The sequence below is a fragment of the Tursiops truncatus genome, chromosome 15 (assembly GCF_011762595.2).
Source record: "Tursiops truncatus isolate mTurTru1 chromosome 15, mTurTru1.mat.Y, whole genome shotgun sequence".
In the NCBI taxonomy this organism is placed as follows: domain Eukaryota; kingdom Metazoa; phylum Chordata; class Mammalia; order Artiodactyla; family Delphinidae; genus Tursiops; species Tursiops truncatus.
The window spans coordinates 15,214,623-15,239,569 of NC_047048.1; the positions used below are offsets into that span (position 1 = coordinate 15,214,623).

Sequence of the window (24,947 nt, forward strand, 5' to 3'; positions counted from 1 at the left end):
TGACAGGTAGTGGGTGAGGATCTACCCCAAAGGGCGTTCCAGGGAGATGATTAAGGTAGAGAAGAAATTGGATTTGAAAATACAGACAGAAAAGCCTGGAAAACCAGACAGGATATCCTTTCAATATATTGCAAGTCTTTAGGGAGGTAAGTCAAATTTGGCAGTCTGGCTAACAAGGAATCAACTGGCTTAGACGAAAAACAACTATTGCCACAGGAATTCTTTTGCATGATATTGAGAAATAATGTCTACCTTTAAAAAGAATTTTTAAAGTATGTTCAGAAAAACACCAAAATATGTTCAATGTAAATAGGTAGAAGTCATCCATAGCAATCATCAATTTAGTCATTCTTTCATTCAATAAACAAGGGTTTGCTATTTGCTAAGCCTGAGGCTGGGTAGTGGAGACAGTGCCTTCCAAGGCTCTAGGTGCAGCAGGGTGAAATGGAGGGGAATAGCAACAGATAAAAGGGAGATGTATATGGAAATTTCAAACTTCTGGGGCAAGTTCTAGGAAGGAAAGTGCAGAGGACGTCAAGACATGACTCACTACAGTCTGATTTCTGCCCCACATACCACTGAGGGAGGCCTCCCAATGGTCCAGTAAAGGCATTTAAGCTTCATGCTAAAGTCAACAGGATTTTTTTGTTTTTAGGTCAAGTTTATTGGGGTATAATTTCCATACAAAAATATTCAGACTTTTTAGTGTAGTTTTATGAGTTTTGACAAACACAAAAATTCATGTAACTGCCACGATGGTCAAGATTCAGAACAGTTTCATCACCCCCAAAATATTCCTTTATGCTGTAATCAACCTTTTCCCTCAATCACCAGCCCCTGACAACAACTGATCTGTTTTTTGTCCCTATAGTTCTGCCTTTTCCAGAATGTTATATAAATGGAACCATACAGTATGTAGCCTTTTGGGTCTGGCTTCTTTCAACTAGAGTAAGCATTTAGGATTCATCCAAGTTTTTGCGTGTATCAGTAATCTGTTCCCTTTTATTTCTGACTAGTATTCCATTGTATGGATGTACCACAGTTTGTTTATCCGTTCCCCAGTTGAGGGATATTCAGGTTGTTTCTAGCTTTTGGCAGTTACAAATAGAGCTACTAGAAACATTCATATATAGGTTTTCCAGTGAACGTCTATTTTTATTTCTACTGGGTAAATATCTGAGTGTTAGGGCAACTGCATGTTGAACTTTGTAAGATACTGAAAACTGTTTTCCAAAGCAGCCATGCCATTTTCCATTCCAACAGCAATGTCTGAGAGTTTTAGTTGCTACACATCCTTGCCAGAACTTGATATTGCCAATTTATTTCCTTTTTTATGTTAACCATACTAATCGGTGTGCAGTTGTATCTCATTGTGGTTTTAATTTGAATTTCCGTAATGATTTAATGACATGGGACATGTTTTCACGTGCTTATTTGCCATTTACATATCTTCTATGGTGAAGTGTCTGTTCAAATACTCCGCTTATTTTTGAATTGGATTGTTTGACTTCTTATTCTTGAGTTTTGAAATCCTTTATATATTCTGGATTAAGTCCTTTGTCAGATATGTAATTTTTTTAAAAAAGAAGTAAAATTTGCAAATATTTTCTCCCAGTCCGTAGCTTATCTGTTCATTCTCTTAATGAACAGAGCAAAACTTTCCATTTTGTTGAAATCTTAGTTATCAATTTTTTTCTTTATGGACCATATGCTTTTAGTGTTATATCTAAGAATTCTTTGCCTAACACAAAGTCACAAAAATTTTATCCTACGTTTTCTCCCACAAGTATAGTAGTTTTAGATTTTACATTTAGCTCTATGATCAATTTAAATTAATCTTAACATGGTTGAATTGACAAGATATGGGTAAGGATTTTGTTTTGTTTTGTTACCATGGATGTTCAATTGTTCCAGCACCATTGAACTCTCCATTGAATTGTCTTTGTGCCTTTATTGAAAATCAATATGTGTCAGACTTATACTTCAGGCCTATTCTGTTCCACTGATCTTCATGTCTATCCTTTTGTCAATGCCATGCTGTCCTGCTTACTGTAACTTTATAGAAATCCTTAAAATCACATAGTGTAGAATCTTCCACTAAATACCTAATGGTATTTACATAAGATCCTTTTCAAAACTGTTTTGGATACTCTACTTTCTTTGATTTTCCACATAAATCTTAGAATTAGCTTGTCAATTCTACAAAATAAAATAGGATTTTGATTGGCATTGTGTTGAGTCTATAGATCAACTTGAGGAAAAGTGACGTCTTAACAATATTGAGTCTTCCAGTCCATGAACACAGTATATTTCTCCATTTATTTAGGGCTTTGATTTCTCTCATTAGTGTTTTGTAGTTTTCAGTATAAAGATGTTGTACACATTTTGTGAGATTTATACCTAAGTATTTCATGGTCTTTGGTGCTATTGTATTAATAAATTGCCTTTTTCTTTAAATTTAGATTTCCAAATGTTCATTGTTAGTATAGAAATACAACTGATTTTTACATATTGATCTTGTATCCTGAGAACTCACTGAAATAAGTTATATAGCTTTTTTGTAGATTCTTTGGGATTTTCCATGCAAACAATCATGTCATCCCCAAATAGAGACAGCTTTATTTTTTCCTTTCCACTCCGCATGCTCTTTTTTCTTTTCTCTTCTTGTCTTATTGCACCAGCTACGTCTTCCAGTATGATGTTGTATAGGAGTGGTAAGAGTGGATTTTCCTGCCTTGTTTCCAATTTTAGGAGAAAAAAATTCTCTTTTACTTTTAAATATGATGCTAGCTGTAGAGTTTTTGTAAATATTCTTTCTTAGGTTGAGGAAGTTCCCTTTAATTCCTAGTTTGCTGAGAAGAAAACATCATGAAAGAATGGATTTTGTCAAATTCTTTCTGTGTATCTGTTAAGATTATTACGTTTTTCTTCTCTAGTCTATTGTTATGGTTAATTACATTGATTTTTTTTTTCAGAATGGCTCTTTTAAATTGAGATAAAATTTACATTACATAAAATTCATCATTTTAAAGTATAAAATTTAGTGGGTTCTAGTATATTCACAATGTTATGTAACCATCACCACTAATTCCAAAACATTTCCATCACCCCAGAAAGAAGTGCTGTAACTCTTAGAAGTCACTCTCAATCCCCCCCCCCCACAATACCCTGGCAACCACTAATCTACTTTCTGACTGTGGGTTTGTCTATTCTAGACATTTCAGATGAATTAAATCATATAACATGTGTCCTTTTGTGACTGGTTATTTTCATGTAGCATAAATTTTTCAAGGTTTATCCATGTTGTAGCATGTATCAACACTTCGCTCTTTTTATGGTTAAATAGTATTCCACTGTATGGATATACCCCATTTTGTTTATCTATTCATAAGTTAATGAACATTTAGGTTCTTTCTACCTTTTGACTATTATGCATAATGCTGCTATGAACATTCACGTATAAGTTTTTGTTTGAACAACTATTTTCATTCTGGAAAAGGATATATACTTAGGAGTGAAATTTCTGAGTCATATGATAAATCTATATTTAACTTTTTGAGGAACTGTCAAATTGTGTGCCATGAGGGCTGTATTATTTTACATTCCCACCAGCAATATATGAGGGTTCTAATTTCTCCACATCCTCACGAACATGTGTTATTTTTCATTTTTTTCTTTAAATAGCCATTCTAGTGGTAACTCTATTGTGGTTTTGACTTGTATTTCCCTAATGATGAATAAAGTTGAATATCTTTTCATGTGCTTATTGGTCATTTTTATATCTTATCTGGAGAAATATCTATTCAAATCCTTTGTCCATTTTTACATGAGGTTGGCTTTTTATTGTTGAATTGTAAAAGTTCTTTATATATTCTAAATACTAGACCTTTATCAGATATATGATTTGTAAATAGTTTCTCCCATTCTTTTCGTTTTCTTGATAGTGTCCTTTGCTGCTCAAAAGTTTTTAATTTAATGAAGTCCAACTAATCTATTTTATCGTTGGTTGCTTGTGCTTGTAGTGTCGTATCTAAACAATCGTTGCCAAATCTAAAGTTACAAAAATTCACCTATGAATCCCTCTAAGAGGTTTATAGCTTTAGTTCTTACATTTAGGTCTTTGATCTATTTTGAATTAATTTTTGCACATTGTGAGGTAAGGGTCCAAATTTATTCTTTTGCCTGTGGACATCCAGTTGTCCCAGCACCTTTTTTGAAAATCAACTGACCATAGATGTATGGGTTTATTTCTAGACTCTCAGTTCTATTTCACTGGTCTATCCTTATGCTAGTACCACCCTGTCTTGATTACTGTCACTTTGTAGTAAGTTTCAAAATTGGGGTGAGAATCCTCCAACTTAGTTCTTCTTTTTCAAGATTATTTTGGCTATTCTGGGTCTCTTGCATTGTCATATGAACTTTAGAATCAGCTTGTCCATTTCTGCAACATTGTTGAACAAGCCCTGCATCATTATAAACCACAACTGGTCACGATGTACTATCCTTTCTATAGACTGCTGGATTCTGTTTGCTGACTTTTTTGAGGGTTTTAAAAAACAGCTTTTGCAGGGGTGATATTCAAAATATTGAACTCCTGGGACTTCTCAGGCACCAACCATGGACTTAGCTGGAGTGGGTCCTAGAGGTCCCCCCTAGAGGTCCCCTAGAGGTCCCCACCCCCTGGAGTGGGTCCTAGAGGTCCTAGAGGTGTCTTCTCAGGTACCAACCATGGGCTAAGCTGGAGTGGTCACTGACTTCATAGTTGCTGGATCATGGGGAAGTTCAAAGAGTATTGGGGGGAGGGGTCAGAGTGTATGGCAGGTGCAGGAGGGAAGGATGTCTCAAGGAAACAGCTGTTTATTGACAGATATAGAATTATTTCAATATTTTAATAACTAATATGGCTATACTGGTTATGGACTGGTCAAATGCCAGCTTTGTGTACAGGTAGACTTGTAGAGAGCTCTGTACAGGTCAAGTGTTGTTATTTACCATTATTAGAAAAGTGAGGACACAACATTCTCAAATGCAAAGTTGGTCCCATGACTCTCCAGCTTAAAGCCCTCTGCTTTACAAGACTCTGCCACACTTGGAATCTGATGATGCCCATCCCAGAAGCCCTCAGCCCCCAGGGTGCCTCTGTTGGCACATCCATGCCCCACACACTCTGCACTCACCTGGCTGCCCTTGATTTCAGCGTTTTTCTCCCAAGCACCTGCGTCCTTTTTGAATATCACCACCAGGCCGATGTGCTGATATCGAGGCGCCCCCAGAAGCAGGCTTTGCGCCCGGTTCCGCAAGATGACTTCAGCAGCATAACCTGAAGATGATGAACTAAGAGGAAAAGCACTGCCCCCTCCAACAGGACTATCCCTTGAACAGGGGCAGTGGGGCAGCCCCATGCTTGGGAACTTGGGGTAATTGGACCTTGCACTATATTCCTCTTCGTTAACACAATTAAAATGAAGCTTTGAAATTTCTGCCTTTAAACCTGTCCCAAGAGCTTATGAAAGATCCAAGGACATCTAAACTAGTTGAGTTATGCCATATCCTGACCCCTTCTTAAAGTAACCCTGCCCTCTCTACTTACCCAGGTAAGCATCATTCATGTCTGAATCTACCCTGGTTGTGTTGATGAAGGAGACTTTATCCTGTGACGTATGCAGAAAGGCTCCACCAGCCCAGTCAAAGCTCCCCACAGCACCCAACAAGGGACCATCCTGGGCAAGAATGTAGAACAGGATTGAGAAATCTAGAGCTTCAGTGTTATCCCTATCAAAAATCCCAATGGCATTTTTTCACTGAAATAGAACAAACAATCTTAAAATTTGTATGGAACCACAAAAGACCCCAAATAATCAAAGCAATTTTGAGAAAGAACAAAGCTGGAGGCATCACACTTCCTGGTTTCAAACTATATTGCAAAACTATAGTTATCAAAACAGTATGGTATTGGCATTAAACACAGACATGTAGATCAATGGAACAGAACAGAGACCCCTGAAATAAACCCATGCATATATGGTAAATCAATATACAACAAAGGAGAGAATAATATACAGTGACGAAAGGACAGTCTCTTCAATAAATGGTGTTGGGAAAATTAGACAGCCACATGCAAAAGAATGAAACTGGACCACTATCTTACACTAGTCACAAAAATCAATTCAAAATGGATTAAAGACTTGGACATAAGACATGAAACCATAAAACTCCAAGAAGAAAACATAGGTAGTAATCTCCTTGACATTTGTCTTGGTGATGATTTTTCAGATTTAACACCAAAAACAAAATAAGCAGTGGGACTACATCAACTAAAAAGCTTCTACATAGCAAAGGAAATCATCAACAAAATGAAAAGGTAACCTACAGAGCAGGAGGAAATATTTGCAAATCATATATCCAATAAGGGGTTAATATCCAAAATATATAAAGAACTCATACAACTCAAAAGTTTGTTTTAAAACCTGATTTTTAAATGGGTAGAGGATCCAAAAAGACATTTTTCCAAAGAAGACATACAGATGGCCAAGAGGTGCATGAAAAAAGTGCTCAACATCACTAATCATCAAGGAAATGCAAATCAAAACCACAATGAGGTATCACCTCACACCTGTCAGATGCCTGTCATCATAAGAGAAGAAATAAGTGTTGTTAAGGACGTGTAGAAAAGGGAACCCTTGTACACTGTTGGTGGAAATGTAATTGGTGAGGCCACTATGGAAAAGAGTATGGGGGTTCCACAAAACTTTAAAAATAAAACTACAGTATGATCCAGCAATTACACTTCTGGGTAAATATCCAAAAGAAATGAAAACACTAACTTGAAAAGGTATATGCAACCCCATGATCGTTGCAGCATTTTTTACAATAGCCAAGACATGGAGGCAATGTAAGTGTTCATCAACGGATGAACAAATAAAGAAAATGTGGTGTATATGTACACAATGGAATATTATTCAGCAAGTAAAAAGAAGGAAATCCTGCCATTTGTGACAACATGGATGGACCTGGAGGATTATGCTGAGTGAAATAAATCGGAGAAAGTCAAACACTGCATGATCTTACTTATATGTGAAGTTAAAAATAACAAACTTATACATACAGAGAACAGACTGGTGATTGCCAAAGGCAGTGGTGGGTGGTGTGCAAAATGGGTGAAAGTGGTCAAAAAGTACAAACTTCAAACAAAATTGAGTTATTTGTAGTGAGGTGGATGGACCTAGAGTCTGTCATACAGAGTGAAGTAAGTCAGAAAGAGAAAAACAAATACCGCATGCTAACACATATATATGGAATCTAAAAAAAAAATTTTTGTTAATGGTTATGAAGAACCTAGAGGTAGGGCAGGAATAAAGATGCGGAAGTAGAGAATGGACCTGAGGACACAGGGAGAGGGAAGGGTAAGCTGGGACGAAGTAAGAGAGTGGCATGGTCATATGTACACTACCAAACGTAAAATAGATAGCTAGTGGGAAGCAGCCGCACAGCACAGGGAGATCAGCTCGGTGCTTTGTGACCACCTAGAGGGGTGGGATAGGGAGGGTGGGAGGGAGGGAGCTGCAAGAGGGAAGAGATATGGGGATATATGTATATGTATGACTGATTCACTTTGTTATAAAGCAGAAACTACCACACCATTGTAAAGCAATTATACTCCAATAAAGATGTTAAAAAAAAAAAAGTACAAACTTCCAGTCATAAAATAAATAAATCCTGGTGGTGTAATGTACAGCATGGTGACTACAGTTAATAATAGTGTATTGGGGCTTCCCTGGTGGCGCAGTGGTTGAGAGTCCGCCTGCCGATGCAGGGGACACAGGTTCGTGCCCCGGTCCGGGAAGGTCCCACATGCCGTGGAGTGGCTGGGCCCGTGAGCCATGGCCGCTGGGCCTGTGCGTCCGGAGCCTGTGCTCCGCAACGGGAGAGGCCACAGCAGTGAGAGGCCCGCGTACCACAAAAAATAATAATAATAATAATAATAGTGTATTGTATACTTGAAAGTTGCTAAGAGAATAAATCTTAAAGTTCTCATCACAAGAAAAAGAAATTGTGTAACTGTGTAAGGTGATGGATGTTAACTAGACTTATTGTGGTGATCATTTTGCAATGCTATACACATATATTAAATCGCTATGTTGTGCACCTGAGGCTATGACCATGTTTATGTCCATTATATCTCAATTTTTTTAAAAAAAAGAACAGGATTGACAAGGAAGAGAGAAGGGACCACTGCTGCCCATCAAAGAGGTGCCTCCCAACAAACACCTGTCACAGAGATGAGCCCCCAAACCTTCGAACCTCTTCTTCCTCTTCGTCTTGCCCCCAACCCCAATTAAACAAAAGACCACTTACGGAGGTGAAGACAGCACTGATGCCTTCCTGAGACATCTCATACTCAAAGGAGCTGGTACTTCCTGTGTGCGTACCTGTGAGGAGAAGAACATTTACATTAAAGAAAGTAGAGGAGCCTAGAACAGGAGTTGGAAACTCAGGGCTGTGGTGGCCAGACAAAAGGAGGCTCAGATGGAAGCCGTGTGCACCCCCCTTTTTCTTACATGTCCTCTGTTATGCTTTCCTTTTTTTATTGCAGCATAGTTAATTTACAGTATTAATGTTAGTTTCAGGTGTACAGCAGCGTGATTCAGTATTTTTGCAGATTATACTCCATTATAGGTTGTTACAAGATAGTGCAGGGACTTCCCTGGTGGTCCAGTGGTTAAGACTCCGCACTTCCACTACAGGGGGTACGGGTTCGGTCCCTGGTCGGGGAACTAAGATCCGCATGCCTCATGGCGTGGCCAAAAAAATAAATGAATAAATCAGAAAAAAGAAAAGATAATGGCTACAATTTATATGTTTGTTGCTCATCTAGCCATATGCCCCTTTTAAAGGGATGGTGGCTATTTGGCTCCAGCTACTTTTTGCCAAGCGGGAATATGGTCCTAAAGGTGTCTAATCTTCCAAATTTTCAAGAGAAACCGTAAATCCAGACTGTATATGAACCTTCCCCCAACTTTTAAATTCTTTTATTCAACAAACATTTATTGAGCACCCTTTATGTACCAGGCATTATTCTAGGCACTGGGGATACAGCAGTGAACCAAAGAGACAAATGTTGGCAACACATCCAAATTTGGGGGAAAATACTGTGAGGGATTTGACTCCCCTACCCTCTAATTTTTCAGCCTATAGCCAAGATTGCAAAAGTAGAGAGAAAAGTCTAAATTTTTCCATTTCAAAGTAGTTGAGCAAGAGAGGCCAGAGTTGCTGGGAAATGGAAGAAGAAAGGAGTTGATGCTGAGGCTCAGGGTTCCAAGGGCTAGGAGGTTCTTGTTTCTACAGGGAAGTACGTGTTTTGGGATAAGGAGCTGCCTTTGCAGCTGCTCCAGGACTACAAAACCTTAGCTCACCCTCAATCGCAAAGATCTTTTCCTGAAGCTGGTTCTGAATGGTCTTCAGAGCTTCAAAGTTATTCACCTGGAACACGTGATCACCACGCGGCTTGGATGCGATGGTATCGAGCTCTTTTAGAGATTTGTCACTGCTGAAGGCATCTCCCACCTGTTACAAAAAAACAAAAGCTGAATCAGACACTTTCTGGGGGTAGTACTCTCCTCCAGCAAAGAAAATTCTGCAGGAAAAGAATCTGAAACAATCTCTGTCCAAGGAAGGAATGCACCAGAAGGCCCCTGGGACAGAGCTGCCAGGTACGGTAGAGCAGGTTGTACACTCTACATTCTGTCAAGGGAGAAATTGGGGCTGAAATCCAGCCTTTAGTCCATTTGCAGCCCCTCCTGGTGTGGGGCTGACCTCTCTTCAGAACAAGGGGGCGCTTTCTCCTTCATATGAAGGTGTTTTCTACTTGCCAAGCCAGAGACCCGTGATGATACCTCTTTCTATGTCATGCAAGATATTGTAGTAGTTTGAGGACACTGATGTTCCCAACCCTTTGCCCCTTCCTGTAGCCAAGGCCTTTCCCCAAAGCTGTGCTCTGCCCTCCTCCTCTGGGCAGAGTATTCTGTTCCGCTCATTGTCTCTGGGCTCAACCATGTGTACTGGTTTAGCCCACGCACATTATCATATGTGATAAAAACAGAGGCTGGGGCTTCCCTGGTGGTGCAGTGGTTGAGAGTCCGCCTGCCGATGCAGGGGACACGGGTTCGTGCCCCGGTCCGGGAAGATCCCACATGCCACGGAGCGGCTGGGCCCGTGAGCCATGGCCGCTGGGCCTGCGCGTCCGGAGCCTGTGCTCCGCAACGGGAGAGGCCACAACAGTGAGAGGCCCGCGTACCGCAAAAAAAAAAAAAAAAAACCAGAGGCTGGAAAAAGTGCTTGCCACATTTCCACTTGCTCTTTTGTTCCTCTGCCTTCACCATGAGGACACACCCAGGCTAGCCCACTGGAGGATGAGACACAGGGAACAGAAGAGCCAAGTTACCCCGGTCGTTCCAGCCCGGCAAACAGATATCGATGGCAACCCTCAGAAATGGAGAGAGCCCAGCCAAGATCATCAGAGCTGCCAACCAACCTGCAGCTGATTACAGATGCATGAGGGAGTCCAGCTAGGACCAGAAAAATTGCCCAGCTGACGCACAGACTCACTTACTGTTTTAAGCCACTGAATGTTGGGATAGTTTGTTACATAGCATTATTACGACAATAGTTCACTATTGTGAACATATGGGCTAGCAGAGATGAGCCTTGCCCCACTTTGATTTTATTGATGTTTGCAAATTCAAAGGAGGGTGTATCCAAGTAGAATCCTCTACGGAAGCATCAGGCCGGAGAGCCACATTTCCTACCCCAATGACGTAGCGAATGACCCCCTTTCTATCCGCTTCAGGGATGACATCCTTGTAGTCCAAAGGATCGCCAAACTTTTCTCCATCTGTGATGACAACCAGTATCTTAAGGGCATTCTCCCGGGCTCCGTTTCTGCTGTGAAACAGTTCTCTTCTGTCCAGGGTAGAGGAGGGAAAAGTCAAATTCGAGCCGACAGAGATATGCTTGATGCTAGGGAAGGAACGTCAGCAGTGACAGATGCAACTGGGCTCTGTCTAGGAGGTACTTGGGTTCTCCTGGGACAAGCACTGAGATGTAGCTGCCCCAATATCTGGAAGGGCAGCAGGAGAACAGGAAAGAGTGGAGGGAAAGGAAGCCTTCATTGCCGTTATACACTTTGGCATAGATTGATTTTTTTTTAACTGAGTATTATTCCTTCTAAATTAAAAAGAAATTAATAAGCTTAATTGTGCCTTCATCAGACCTCTCCTGATGTGAGGCAATGGTTCTCCAGCATATCATCCTGCACTTTTGTCCCAATCCCCAGCCTTGCCTCTACACAGACACACACACACACAGAGATCAGAGTGAACTTTCTAAAACAAGATATGGGTACGTGTCCCCACTGCTAAAACCTTCAATGGATCCACTGGCTTTTCAGTTGCCTTGATGATCTGGCCTCAACTGATCCTTCTAGCCTCTCTCTAGCCTTCCCTTCCCTCCCCGCCCCCTTAATCCCACCTTTACTCACGACTTGTATGTCATGACCATACCAGGCACAGTCCCTCCTCCACACGTTTACTCACCCCTCCACCGGAAATACCCTCTACCCCAGCCCTGTCTGAACAACTCCCCTCTTCCTGCAAAGCTCAACAAAAAATAAAACCTCCTCCTTCCATCCTAAGCAAAGAGGGAAGAGCTTACACAACTTTGCGGATCCCTGTGGCCGTGTGTGTCCTCCCCAACAGTTGTGTTATTGGCCTCACCAGCGATGCCGGGGAAGGGTTTCTCTTGAAATCGTTGAAGGTGAAATGAGTCTGAAATTCTTCAGAGTACTGCATCAAAGAGAACTGGGAACGGGCACCTGGTATTACACTGGAGAAGGTGTCCCTCCTCCCCCTTAACCATCCATAAATCTTGAAACACTCTAGTCTCCAAATTCCTCCCAATTCTGCCCTGCCCCCAGTCCTTCCGCCTCACCAGGACAGAGATCGGCCATCAGCTCCCACTTCCCAGCACTAGAACTCAGCCAGAGATGACATGTGGGTTTCATGTCCCACGCCAACCCCTATCAATGAGTCTGCCTGCTTTACAGGGGGCTGGAGGAAAGCTGAGGCCACATCCAGACAGAGCAAGGAAGCAAATCATGAAAGAAAATGATGATCAGCTGGCAATTGGCAACATCTCTAATAGAAGCAGGACAGGAACGTGGCAGCCTGGTTGCCACGTATTTTCCAGCCTTATGCAAGCTGTTCCCTAACCTACCCACTGACCCTTACCAAGGTTTTGGACTTTTGGAATTGACTCATCACAGTTGAGACAAAGTTCTTCATCCGCTGAAAGTCTGTCGGGTTGATACTACCAGAGCCATCAATCAAAAAGGCAATGTCACTCTCTTTCTGAGGGCACCCTGGGGAAAAAGGAAAAGGAATTGATTACAAGAGACTCAGGGTTCATTTTTTGCATGTCAGCACTCTGCTGACATGAGAATGAAAGGTAAACACGATGCAACCCATGTGCCTAGCTAAATAAAAACATGGGACAGAGTGGTATGGAAAAATATGGTTCATTCTGCTCAAGGCAGTCAGGGAAAGCAGTGCTATCACAGCTACCTCATGAAGAATAAGAAATAATTTGCCAAAGATACAAAGGGAGAAATAAGTTACAGGGGAAAAAAGGAATAGTGCATATAAACGTATGCTGGATGTCCTCCCTCCAGCCCCCCATTCTGCCCCAGCCCCAAATCCACTTTCTACCATTCCCCACTTTGCCCAGAGCTCAGCCCACATGGGACATGTCAACAGGGCTCTTTCAACCTCTGGCTTGTTTGCCCAGTTAGGAGCCTCAACAGGAGACTGGAGGGAGGGAAGAGGGTGAGATCAGAGTATTTCCCTCAGCTCCCTTCCTGCAAGCCTGCTTTGGGCCAACTGTGTCCCTCAACAGATCAGTGCTCCTCTCAAGGAGGCCCACTCCCCATGACTCCCTGTCCTTCCAGATTCTGGGGACTTCTGCCTCTCTTTGTCCCATCAGCCTAGGGTGGCAACAGCTCCACTGTTGTTCACCCTGGGTTCCTGGACCATCCCTTGTAGCTTCTTTAGACCCTGCCACACCTTTATAATTAGTCCCTTTCTAAATACAGTTGACCCTTGAGCAACGCAAGGATGAGGGGCCCCCACCCTCCATGCAGTTAAAAATGCATGTATAACTTCACAGTCTGCCCTTCGTATCCGCAATTCCATATCCGCAATTCTGCATCTGCGGATTCAACCAACCTCAGATCCGGTAGTACTGTAGCACGAATTTAGTGGGGAAAAAAAATCCACATATAGGTGGACCCACGCAGTTTAAACTGGCCATTTTTCAAGGATCCAGTGTAGAAAAGGGTAACACAAAGGATTTTTTTTTTTTTTTCTGTACGCGGGCCTCTCACTGTTGCGGCCTCTCCCGTTGCGGAGCACAGGCTCCAGACGCGCAGGCTCAGCAGCCATGGCTCACGAGCCCAGCCGCTCCGCGGCATGTGGGATCTTCCCGGACCGGGGCACGAACCCGTGTCCCCTGCATCGGCAGGCGGACTCCCAACCACTGCGCCACCAGGGAAGCCCAGCACAAAGCATTTTTTAGGAGGTAAAAGAATTCTTTCATATCCTGTTCATGTTGCTGTTTACACAAATCTAAACATGTCTTAAAATTAATGGAATTGTACACCACAAGGGAAAAAAAGGCCAATTTTACTGTATCATTAGTGAAAAAATAAGATAAAATTATCCAGAAAAAGTGTTGGCTTTTTAAAAAATAGACAAGCAGATTCTAACATTTATATAGAAAATAAACAGGGAAGATAAGCCAGAAATTTTCTTGAAAATCTCAAAGGTACAGTAAGTGAAAAGAATCAAGGTACAATCCAGCGTGTAGAGCACGCTACCTTTTGTGGCACAAAGTGAAGTATACAGACGCCTATGTCAGTAAATATTGATACGTGGAGTACCTCCAGAAGAAGCCATGAGACACTGGTAACAGTAGCTGCCTCTCAGGAAGGAAAGAGGAGCTCCGAGACCCAAGAAGGAGAGGTTTTTACAGGATAACCCTTAGTGCCTTTTGAACTATGAACCGAGTGCACGTTTCATCTATTTTTAAGGAAATGAAAATGTTTTCAAAAAGAAGAGTCTGGAATGCTTAAGAGTGAGGACCGAAGAGAGAAACGTGGGGGTGGGAGCTGAAGCCACAGAATTGGATGCAGTCAGACACGAAGAGCACATGGGCAAGAACAGAAGCTGTAATCAGGTGGGCAGGGGAGGCAGAGGAAGACAGCTTGGAGCTGGAGCTTCGTAGGAGCCCTCAGTAGGGGCACAAGTAGGAGGAAGAGAAGAGAGGAGAGGAGAGATGTCTGAAGCCAAGGTGCTGGGGGAAGGAAGAGGTGATCTGCAGGTCACATTGGAAAAGTCAGAGAACGTGAGGACAGAATAGAGATTTGGCCTTTAGAGGGTCACAGATGCCACTGGCAACAGCAAGGTCTATATGATGGGTGGGCAGGAGCCAGATGTCAAAGGGTGAAGGATCACAGCATGGGGGCAATGGAGGCAAGGAGAGAGATCCCTTCCAAGAAGGTTGGTGATGAAGGGAAGGAGAGAGGGCAGAAGATGGAGAGGAGACCGGGGGAGGGAAGGTTATTTTCATTGCTATCAGTTTGAGTGGTTGATTCTTTTTAAGTTATGGGTAGCATGAGCAGGTTTACATTCAAAGGAGGGGTTGGGATTTAGGTTCCTGGAGAGAGCAAGTGACTAAAGATGTGAACCCCAGAGTTGGTGATGCGAGAGAGCCTCAAAAGCCCAGATGGAAAAATTACTCATGGAAAGGACAGGTCTTCCTCTAAAATCAGTGAGATGCTGCCAAGAGTGGTGCCAGGAAATCTGGACACGGAGAAGGAGGACGTGGAAGGAGTTTACACCTGGCAGTCTTCGTTTATTCTGTGAAGAAGGAGGGAAGGTTATTTTCAAAGTGAAGTTCAAAGGAGCTTGAGAAAAAAGAAAACTGTAAAAGGAAGACATATCTGCCCTTGGTTCCAGAACCAACTTGGAAACAAGCAAAAAGATGGCCAAGGAGTTGAAGAAATCGGTGTCAGAAATCAGCTGGATATGGGACTTCCCTGGTGGCCCAGCGGTTAAGAATCCTCCTGCCAATGCAGGGGACACGGGTTTAAGCCCTGGTCCGGGAAGATCCCACATGCCACAGAGCAACTAAGCTCATGTGCCACAACTACTGAGCCCGCGTGCAACAACTACTGAAGCCCGTGCGCCCTGGAACCCACGTGCCACAGATACTGAGCCTGCGTGCTTCAACAACCACAGCCCATGCTCCGCAACAAAAGAAGCCACGGCACTGAGAAGCCCACGCACTGCAACGAAGAGTAGCCCCCACTCGCCACAACTAGAGAAAGCCCACGTGCAGCAACAAAGACCCAACACAGCCACACAAAAAAAAGAAAAAAAGAAAGAAATCAGCTGGATAAAAACATTCATTCACTTACTCTCTTTCAATCAAGAGATGCTTGGGGAACAAGGGTAAGGAGCCACCAAGATGGTCCCCAAGATTCTCACCTCCTGATAGAGTTAACACCCTTGCATAATCTCCTCATCTTGATTGTGAGCTGGAGTTTTTATTTATTTATTTTTACTGAAGTATAGTTGATTGACAATATTGTGTTAGTTTCAGGTGTACAGTAAAGTTATTCAAGTATATTTTTCAGATTATTTTCCATTTAAGGTTATTACAAGATATTGAATGTTGTCTGCTGTGTTATACAGTGAATCCTTGTTGCTTATCTATTTTATATGTAGTAGTGTGTATCTGTTAATCCCAGACTCCTAATTTATCCCTCCCACTTCCCTTTCCTCTTTGGTAACCATACATTTGTTTTCTATGTCTGTGAGTCTGTTTTTGTTTTGCATGTAGGTTCATTTATATTATTTTTCAGATTCCACATATAAGTAATACCATGTAATATTTGTCTTTCTCTGACTTACTTCACTTAGTGTGATATTCTCTAGGTCCATCCATGTTGCAGCAAATAACATTATTTCATTCTTTTCTGTGGTTGAGTAGTATTCTGTTGTTTCTGTTTATGTGTGTGTGTGTATATATACATATATATATATATATATATCTCACATCTTCTTTATCCATTCTTCTGTTGGTGGACACTTAGGTTGCTTCCATGTCTTGGCTATTATAAATAGTGCTGCTATGAACACTGGGGTCCATGTGTCTTTTTGAATTAGGGTTTTTGTCTTTTCCAGATATATGCCCAGGAGTGAGATTGCTGAATCTTATGGTAGCTATATTTTTAGTTTTTTAAGGAACCTCCGTACTGTTCTCCATAGTAGCTGTACCAATTTACATTCCCACCAACAGTGTAGGAGGGTTCTCTTTTCTCTACATCCTCCCTGTGAGCTGGACTTTTTGACTCACTCCCAAAGAATACAATATGGCAGAAGTCTTCTGAGATTAGATTATAAAAGACTGTGACGTCCATCTTGGGTTCTTACTCTCTCTTGCTCTCTCACTGCCTTGTTCACTCACCCTGAGGGCAGCCAGCTGCCATGTTGTGAGTTGTTCTGTGGGGAAGCCCATGGGACAAGCAAGTGAGGGAAGCAGGAACCAGCAGCCAGTGTGGACTGAGGCCCTCAGTCCAACCATCTTATAAGTGAGCTTGGATGTGGATCTTCTCCTAGTCAAGCCTTCAGATGAGACCACACCCCTGGTTTGACAACTTCAAGCTCTTGAGAAACCATGAGACAGAGATCCCCAACTAGTCTGTGTCCAGATTCCTGATTCACAGAAACTGTAAGATAATTAATGTTTCTTGTTTTTGGCTGCTAAGTTCAGGAGCAATTTGTCAAGCAGCAAGTGAACAAGCTCGACAAAATCTCTGGCTATCACAGAGCCTACATCCCAGAAGAAAGGACATCTAAGAAATAAGTAAAGGGCTTCCCTGGTGGCGCAGTGGTTGAGAGTCCGCCTGCCGATGCAGGGGACACGGGTTCGTGTCCCGGTCTGGGAAGATCCCACATGCCGCGGAGCGGCTGGGCCCGTGAGCCATGGCCGCTGAGCCTGCGCGTCCAGAGCCTGTGCTCCGCAACGGGAGAGGCCACAACAGTGAGAGGCCCGCGTACCACAAAAAAAAAAAAAAAAAAAAGAAAGAAAGAAGTAAAATATGGATATATAGGTATGAAGAGGGCAAAGCAGGGCAATGTGGTAGGAAGTGATGGTGGAAATTATTAGAAGAGCCACTCAGGGAAGGTCTCTCTGAAGAGTTAACATTTGAGCTGAGATGACAGTAATAGGTTGTCAGCTGAGATCTGGGGAAAGAGCATGCCAGGCTGAAGGAATAGTAAGTGCAAAGCCCCTGAGGCAGGGACAGCTTGGTGTGGTTCTTGGAGAAGAAAGGCAGCTGGAGCACAGTGACTAAGGTAGAACGGTTGGGAAAGAAGTTGAAGAGGTGGACGAGGGCCACACCAGCTAGAGCCTCAAAGGCTATGGTCAGGCACTGTGGCCAGGCTGAGTCCAGGCACTAACTCTATGGACAATGGTTGAGACATTGTCTCATATAGATGGGTGGCTATATCAGGACTTTCCTCAAAGTGCAAGATCCTAGCACCTCTCCAGAGCCCCTCTCTGCATTGGAACCCAGTTCCCTCATGCTTCTGCACCAAGACTTTTAAATAACCCCCCAGACTATGAGCCCCTCAGCCCAGTCCTGCCAGCTCCCTCCAGTCTCATGCTACTTGTCTGTACTCACCTCTGAGGGCCTCTGGGAGCTTCCTGGGTTGCTGCAGTAGGTTGGGTTCAAACAGGAAGCAGAAGCCGATCGCATAGGTGTTGTCCTTGCAGATACGGTGCCCAGTGGGGCCACAGGCCTAGGGCGCAGGGGACAGGTGGGAGGGGCTGTCCCTGCTTCCTGTCCTTTCACCCCAGCACCTCCACCCAACAAGACCCCAGCCCCAGCAGTCTTAGGCCTCCAACTCCTTCCCTTGGGACACTCCCATGACCCAACGCAACTCACCAGCAGCTGGAAAGGTCTGGGGGTGAACGCCAGAGACAGGCCCAGGGACATGTTCACAGCCTCCGGGGGTACTGAGGGGACAGATATATATATGGTCACCCTCGGGGATGGACGGGACTGTGTAAGAACTGGACAGGGGATGGACAGGAACCTCAACCAGGGAGACATGGAGGTGTGAGGGGTTCAAAGAGGCACGTAGGCCATGGAAAGGGACACAGAGGGGTGTCCAAGGGTGCCTGCATACAGCTCAGAGGCCAGGGAGCTGGCTCCCTGGGCCCCCATCACAGATCCCAAGACAAAGGCAACGTCTGGCAAGTCCAGGTGTGTACAGAAGTGGAACCCTAGCCCTGGGTCCCAGCGAGGGGCAGTGACTCACCCTGCAGGGGGATGGGTTCACACTTGCCCATGCTGCAGTCACACTTATAGAGGCCGCCCGTTTGATTGGAAGCCTTTATCTCCTGGGGGGCTCCAACCACCAGCCTGGGGGGAGAGGTGGGAAAAGCTCACCACAGGGACAAGAGAACGCTATGATATCTGGGGAGAGAAGGAGACCATGGAAGTTCCGCCACCCAAAATAAAAGTGGGGGAGCCAACCTCACAGGGATTCCCCAACTCCCAGAAATAGGAGGAAGATTCAGCAAAGAAAAACATGGGAATTTTTTTAACCGCTGATTGTTTATTGTGAATATTCTCGTAATCCAGTCATTTGAATTCCCAGAGGTCATTTCAGTAAATTCAAGAATTTCCAAATCCTGAAGGCCAAACAATGAAGGTAGACAGTCTACCTTCCCAACTTGGAATCACTTCCCCATTCAGGCAGGGATGCAATATTGCATAGAGGACAGGAATAGAGGCCTTGGAGTTTTACTGCCCGAAATTAAAATTTAGTCCCACCCTTACTTCCTGCGTGACCTTGGGCAAGTCAACTAATGACCTTATTGTGCTTCAATTTTCTCATCTCTAAAATATGGATAATAGCAGTACCTACCTCAAGGTTATTATCAGGATTAAATGAGTTAATCCGTGTACAATCCAAAAATGGGAAAATGTTTAATCTTGGAGTAAGAAGGAACTCTCTAAGAATGACATAATACTCAGAGGTCATTTTAAAGTGAATACATTCAACTCCACAGTCATTTTAAATAAATTTCTGTATCTGATCAACTACCAAAAGCGAAGTCAGAAAACAAACGGTAAACCGGGGGAGGGAGATGAGCAACTCATACCCCAGACTACTTTCCTCAGTATAGTCAGAGCTCCCACAAACCAGTAAGGAAAAAAAACAAACCAAGAGAAAAATGGGCAACAGATAAGAAAAAAAGTGTTCACAGAAAAGGAAATAAATCTCTCCTTAAAGAAGAAATGCAGGGCTTCCCTGGTGGCGCAGTGGTTAAGAATCCGCCTGCCAATGCAGGAGACGTGGGTTTGAGCCCTGGTCTGGGAAGATCCCACATGCCGTGGAGCAACTAAGCCCGTGCGCCACAACTACTGAGCCTACGCTCTAGAGGCTTCGAGCCACAGCTACGGAAGCCCACGTGCCTAGAGCCCGTGCTCCACAGCAAGAGAGACCACCACAATGAGAAGACCCCATACGGTCATTAATTAATTAATTAATTAATTTTTTTAAAAAAAGAAATGCAGTTTAAAAGTAAATTGAGATACCGTTTCTCACCTGTTCAATTTACAAAGATCATAAGTTTGCTAACCTTTTGGGTTGGCAAGTGGGTGGGGAAGTAGGTGTTTGCATAAACTTCTGGTGTGAGTGCAAATTGTTGCCACCCTCATAGAGGGTAATTTGGAAAAATCTATTAAAATTACATATGCACATGTACCCTTGGATCCAGCAATCCTAGTCCTAGGAATTTACTTCCAAAATATACTTGCACATGTACAAAATGCCAACATTGTTCATATAGCAAAAGTTTGGAAACAATCTAATGTCCATTAAGAAGAGATTTGGGGACTTCCCTGGTGGTCCAGTGGGTAAGACTCTGTGCTCCCAATTCAGGGGGCCCGGGTTCAATCCCTGGTAGGGGAACTAGATCCCACATGCTGCAACTAAGAGCCCACATGGTGCAATTAAAGATCCTGCATGCCGCAACTAAACATGCCGCAACAAAAATCCCGTGTGCCGCAACTAAGACCCAGGCAGCCTAAATAAATAAATAAATAAATAAATTTTAAAAAGAGATTTAAATGTAATATAAATGTAAATTACAGTGCTTCCAAATAATGGAATGTGATGTAAGCATTAAAAAGAACAAGTAAGCTCTTTTTTCATTTATTTGGTAAAATCAGCAAGCTCAAAAAAATGCCAAGGACAGTATAGAGCAGAGGCCAGCAAACTTTCTTCTAGAAAAGTAACATTATTTCCATAAATATTATTTCTGTAAAGGTAAATATTTTAGGCTTTGCAGGCCATAGAGTCTCTGTCCCAGACTCTCTGTTCTGCTACTATAGCTCCAAAACTGCCCTAAAAAATAAATGACTAGAGATTATCAGACTAAGTGAAGTTAAGTCACACAGAGAAAAATGATGTAAATGGACTTACTTACAAAACAGAAACAGACTCACAGATTTCAAAAGCAAACTTATGGTTACCAAAGGGGAAATGTGAGGGGGAGAGATAAATTAGGAGCTTGGGATTAACACACACACACTGCTACATATAAAACAGATAACCAACAAGGACCTACTGTATAGCACAGGGAACTCTACTCGATTTTCTGTAATAACCTATATGGGAAAAGAATCTGAAAAAGAATGAATATATGTATATGTATAACTGAATCACTTTGCTGTACATCTGAAACTAATGCAACATTGTGACTCAACTATACTCCAGTAAAATTTTTATAAGTATTGGAAAATAATAAAAAATAATAAAAATAAATGACAAGTGGGGAGTAGGGGTAGCCAAGTGTCAATAAAATGTATTTACAAAAATAGGCAGCAGGTTGTAGTTTGAGTATAATGTGTGCAACAAATTGTGTGTAGGATGATGTGGAGGTCTATGCACTGTAGAATCTCTCTGAAAGAACACACGAGAAACCATTCAACAGGGACCCTGCTAGGGAGGGAATCGGGGGAAGGGAGTGAGGAAGCGACTTTCTTACTATCACACTCTTTTGTATCTTTTGAATTTAGAGCTCTGATAAATTAAGAAAAAAACAAATCAAGGAAATTGTGATTTTTTTTTTCAGGTACGTTAAGCCTTGGAGGGAAAGTGCGTGAGCAGAGAGTCCCCCTGTGGCCCTTACCAGGATCCCTCAAGCTGGACCACGCTCTGCCCGAAGCCCCTTGCATTGTTTTGGAAGATGACTGCTTTTTCCGTGTCCAGGTTGAACCCGTGACATAAGGCCAAGGCTGGAGGGAGAACAAGGCGGGCGGGAGTCAGGAGGACAGAAGGAGACAGTTAAGAAAGCAGCCTGGGGACTTCCCTGGTGACGCAGTGATTAAGAATCCAGGGGACACGGGTTTGAGCCCTGGTCCAGGAAGATCCCACGTGCCGCAGAGCAGCTAAGCCCGTGCGCCACAACTATGATCTGTTGTTTGTTTTGTTTTTAACCTTGAAGGAACATATCCCTGACTTGTTTGATGTTCCTTGTTCTGACAAGATATAAAACTGTGCTGAAAACCATGCTTCTCCGGAACAGTTCCTCAGAGTTCTCTGAGAGGCTGTCTCCTGGGCTATAGTCCTCAGTTTGGCTCAAAGAAAACTCTTTTCTTGTTTATTGATCATTTCCATCAACAGGTGCATTCAGCCCCTCTCTGAGCCCCACCCTAGGTTCCCACCCCACTGATTTGCCCAACAATCAAGTTCCTAAAGACTCAGTTAGGTAATTTCCTTCCTATGCAACTTTCAAGCATTTCTTTCCCTTCTCTGGCTCTTCGTCCACAAAACACAGATACAAAGGGAAAAAAACTTGAGTCATTTTGATCAGTCAGTCATTCAACAAACATTTACACCTGAGTCCTTGGAAAAGAGGAGACCAATAGGAGGAGGTGAGGTGGAATTCAAGAAGAAACACTCCAAGAAGAGAAGCCAAGACCTGCTGTGCACACTTAGACGTGTCATTTCACCTCTCGGGGCCTCAGTTTCCTCCTCTGTGAAGAAGGGACCAGCCAAACCCCCTTGCATAGTCCGTGAATTGAGTCATTTATCCAAAGCTTCTCTGCTCATCGCATCTCGGTCTAGTTCTACTCTGCTGCTTGAATCCCTTAACCTTCCCCCAATCCCCTTTGTCTCTCCCAGCCTAACTCCTAAGTATTCTGTACCCTTTATCTCCACAAACTCACAAACCCAAAAACTCCCCCCCTCCTCACTCTGAGGGCCCCCCAACTCCTGGCTCACCTGTTAGTAGAAGGACTCTGTGAGTCATCGCTGGAGACAGCAGGAGCCGTGAGGCTGCAGGCACCACTGAGCCACTTCAAGGAGGCCACCAAAGCCAGGAAGGACCGAAAAAGGGAAGTAAGAGGCAGAAGTCTGTCAGAGACTCAAAAGAAGAGGACGAAGGCTCAGTGAGCACACAGCCCTGCCAGACCTGCCCCCTCTACCCAGCCTCCCGGCCCAAACCATCAGGGTCGCCAACCCATAGGTGGCTTTGTTTGCCCACCTGCTTCTAGAAACATTATGAACAGCAAAGCATGGACTTATGACCTGCCCCCCAGAACATGTCTCCCTGAAAGCACGCTTTGCAAAATGTCCCTCCCTCCTGCCCAGGGAAGTGAGAATACCTGTCAGCCAGAGCATCCTCCTGTGTGGCCATCAGTAAGGTCAACTCAGGTACAGAGAAACCTGGTGCTTTTTTTTTAATATAAATTTATTTATTTATGTATTTATTTTTGGCTGCGTTGGGTCTTCGTTGCGGCACAAAGACTTCTCAGTGAGGTGGCTTCTCTTGTTGCAGAGCACACGCTTTAGGCGCACAGACTTCAGTAGTTGTGGCGCCGGGCTTAGTGGCTCCGCAGTATGTGGGATCTTCCTGGGCCAGGACTCGAACCCGTGTCGCCTGCATTGTCAGGCGGATTCTTAACCACTGCACCACAAGCAAAGTCCTCTACGCGGTGCTTTTTTAATATTATTTTGCTTTAAAAAAAAAGAAAACGGCCTCAGGACTTCCCTGCTGGCGTAGTGGTTAAGAAGCCACCTGACAATGCAGGCAACACGGGTTCGAGCCCTGGTCCAGGAAGATCCCTCATGCCGCGGAGCAACTAAGCCCGGCACCACAACTACTGAGCCTGCGCTCTAGAGCCCGTGAGCCACAACTACTGAAGCCCGTGGCCTAGAGCCCATGCTCCGCAGCAAAAGAAGCCACCGCAATGAGAAGCCCACACACCGCAACAAAGAGTAGCCCCCACTTGCTGCAACCAGAGAAAGCCCGCACACAACAACAAAGACCCAACGCAGCCAAAAAAAAAAAAAGCCTCAAACTCTTTTGCCCTGGAATTTTCACTTCCAAGAATTTATCCTAAGAAATATCTGAGAAGTACAGTCAAAGATGTCTGCACAAGCTGTTTTCAAAGACACACCAGCATATCTTCATGAAATTACATAGAACACCAAACCATACTTGTGTGTGTCTGCTAATGTGATTCCCCAAGCCAATCATTTTTCATTCTCTCTCCAACATATTTTCTCTTGCCCTTAGTTCGGCTTTCTTAATAACCAGAGCAAAGAAATGTGTGCGCTCTGAAAAAAATTCCATTAAAATTCTGAACATTTTGTTTTAAAATTACCTGTTTAAAAATACGTATGTGTTGGGCTTCCCTGGTGGCGCAGTGGTTGAGGGTCCCCCTGCCAGTGCGGGGGACGCGGGTTCATGCCCCAGTCCGGGAGGATCCCGCGTGCCGCGGAGCGGCTGGGCCCGTGAGCCATGGCCGCTGAGCCTGCGCGTCCGGAGCCTGTGCTCTGTGGCGGGAGAGGCCACGGCAGTGGGAGGCGCGCGTACTGCAAAAAAATATATATATACGTATGTGTAGGAAAACCAAAATGTTAATAGTGGTTGTCACTGGATCATAGGACAATGGATCTGTTCTACTCTATTGCTGCAGAGCAAACTACTCCAAATAAAATGGCGACTTCTTTTTTTAAAATTTATTTTATTGAAGTGTAGTTGTTTTACAATGTTGTGTTAGTTTCTGGTGTACAACAAAGTAATTCAGTTATACATATACAGAATAGTTTGCATCTGCTAATCTCAAGTTCCCAGTTCATCCCCGCCCCATATCCCCTCTCCCTTGGCAACCACAAGTCGAAAACAGCAGCTTCTCATTGTGTCATGGTGCTGTGGATTGTCTAGCCTCAGCAGTTCTCACTAGGGAACCTCAGATGGCTGCAGTCAGATGGTGACTGGGGCTGGAGTCCTTGAAGGCTCAGCTCGGCTGGACTTTCAAAACAGATCACTCCCATGGCTGGAAGTTGGTACCATCAGCAGGCCAGGAGCTCAGTTGGAGCTGTCAGCTGGAGGTCCTCCATGTGGCCTCTCTATGTGGCTTGGGCTGCTCACAGCATAGTGGTTAGACTTCAAGAGCAAGTATTCCAAGAGATAAGAATTGAAAGTTCCCAGTCTCTTAAGGTGTTGATCTGGAAACTGTCACAGGGTCACTTCCACTATATTCTAGTGGTCAAGCAGTCACAGAGCTCGACCACATTCTAAGAGAGGGGAACAAAGATGTCACGTCTCAGTGGGAGGTGTGTCAAAGAATTTGTGATCAGCTTCAATCTGCCACAGGGTGATTTTAATTTTCTTCTATATATATTTGTGTACTTAAAACTTTTTTACCAAAAAAAAAGTGACGCTTATAATCAGAAAAAAAAGAAAAACACCAATAAGTAATTTAAACAACAAAGGGCCCATTCTTGTTAGCAGGAAAGGAGGCT

The 24,947-nt window shown here is 43.5% G+C and overlaps 1 protein-coding gene across 2 annotated transcripts in view; it reads right to left on the reverse strand.

Annotated features, from left to right (window-relative positions):
* Nucleotides 1–22,529, reverse strand: part of ITGAM (integrin subunit alpha M) — a 34,291-nt gene extending 11,762 nt beyond the window's left edge. Inside the window, exons 1-12 of one of the 2 annotated variants that reach the window (XR_004522068.2) lie at nucleotides 22,419–22,529; nucleotides 21,325–21,430; nucleotides 18,441–18,544; nucleotides 18,065–18,135; nucleotides 17,801–17,918; nucleotides 12,285–12,415; nucleotides 11,710–11,855; nucleotides 10,806–10,959; nucleotides 9,414–9,564; nucleotides 8,356–8,429; nucleotides 5,591–5,720; nucleotides 5,178–5,320 (exon numbers count right to left, since the gene is read on the reverse strand). Coding sequence is in view for 1 of the 2 variants with exons in the window: in XM_033839880.2 (XP_033695771.1) it covers nucleotides 5,178–5,320; nucleotides 5,591–5,720; nucleotides 8,356–8,429; nucleotides 9,414–9,564; nucleotides 10,806–10,959; nucleotides 11,710–11,855; nucleotides 12,285–12,415; nucleotides 17,801–17,918; nucleotides 18,065–18,135; nucleotides 18,441–18,544; nucleotides 21,325–21,430; nucleotides 22,419–22,446 (1,356 nt within the window). In the remaining variant the exon portion in view is untranslated. The remainder of the gene's footprint in view (nucleotides 1–5,177; nucleotides 5,321–5,590; nucleotides 5,721–8,355; nucleotides 8,430–9,413; nucleotides 9,565–10,805; nucleotides 10,960–11,709; nucleotides 11,856–12,284; nucleotides 12,416–17,800; nucleotides 17,919–18,064; nucleotides 18,136–18,440; nucleotides 18,545–21,324; nucleotides 21,431–22,418) is intronic. The other variant, XM_033839880.2, reaches the window with a different exon arrangement.
* Between the last annotated feature and the right edge of the window lie 2,418 nt (nucleotides 22,530–24,947).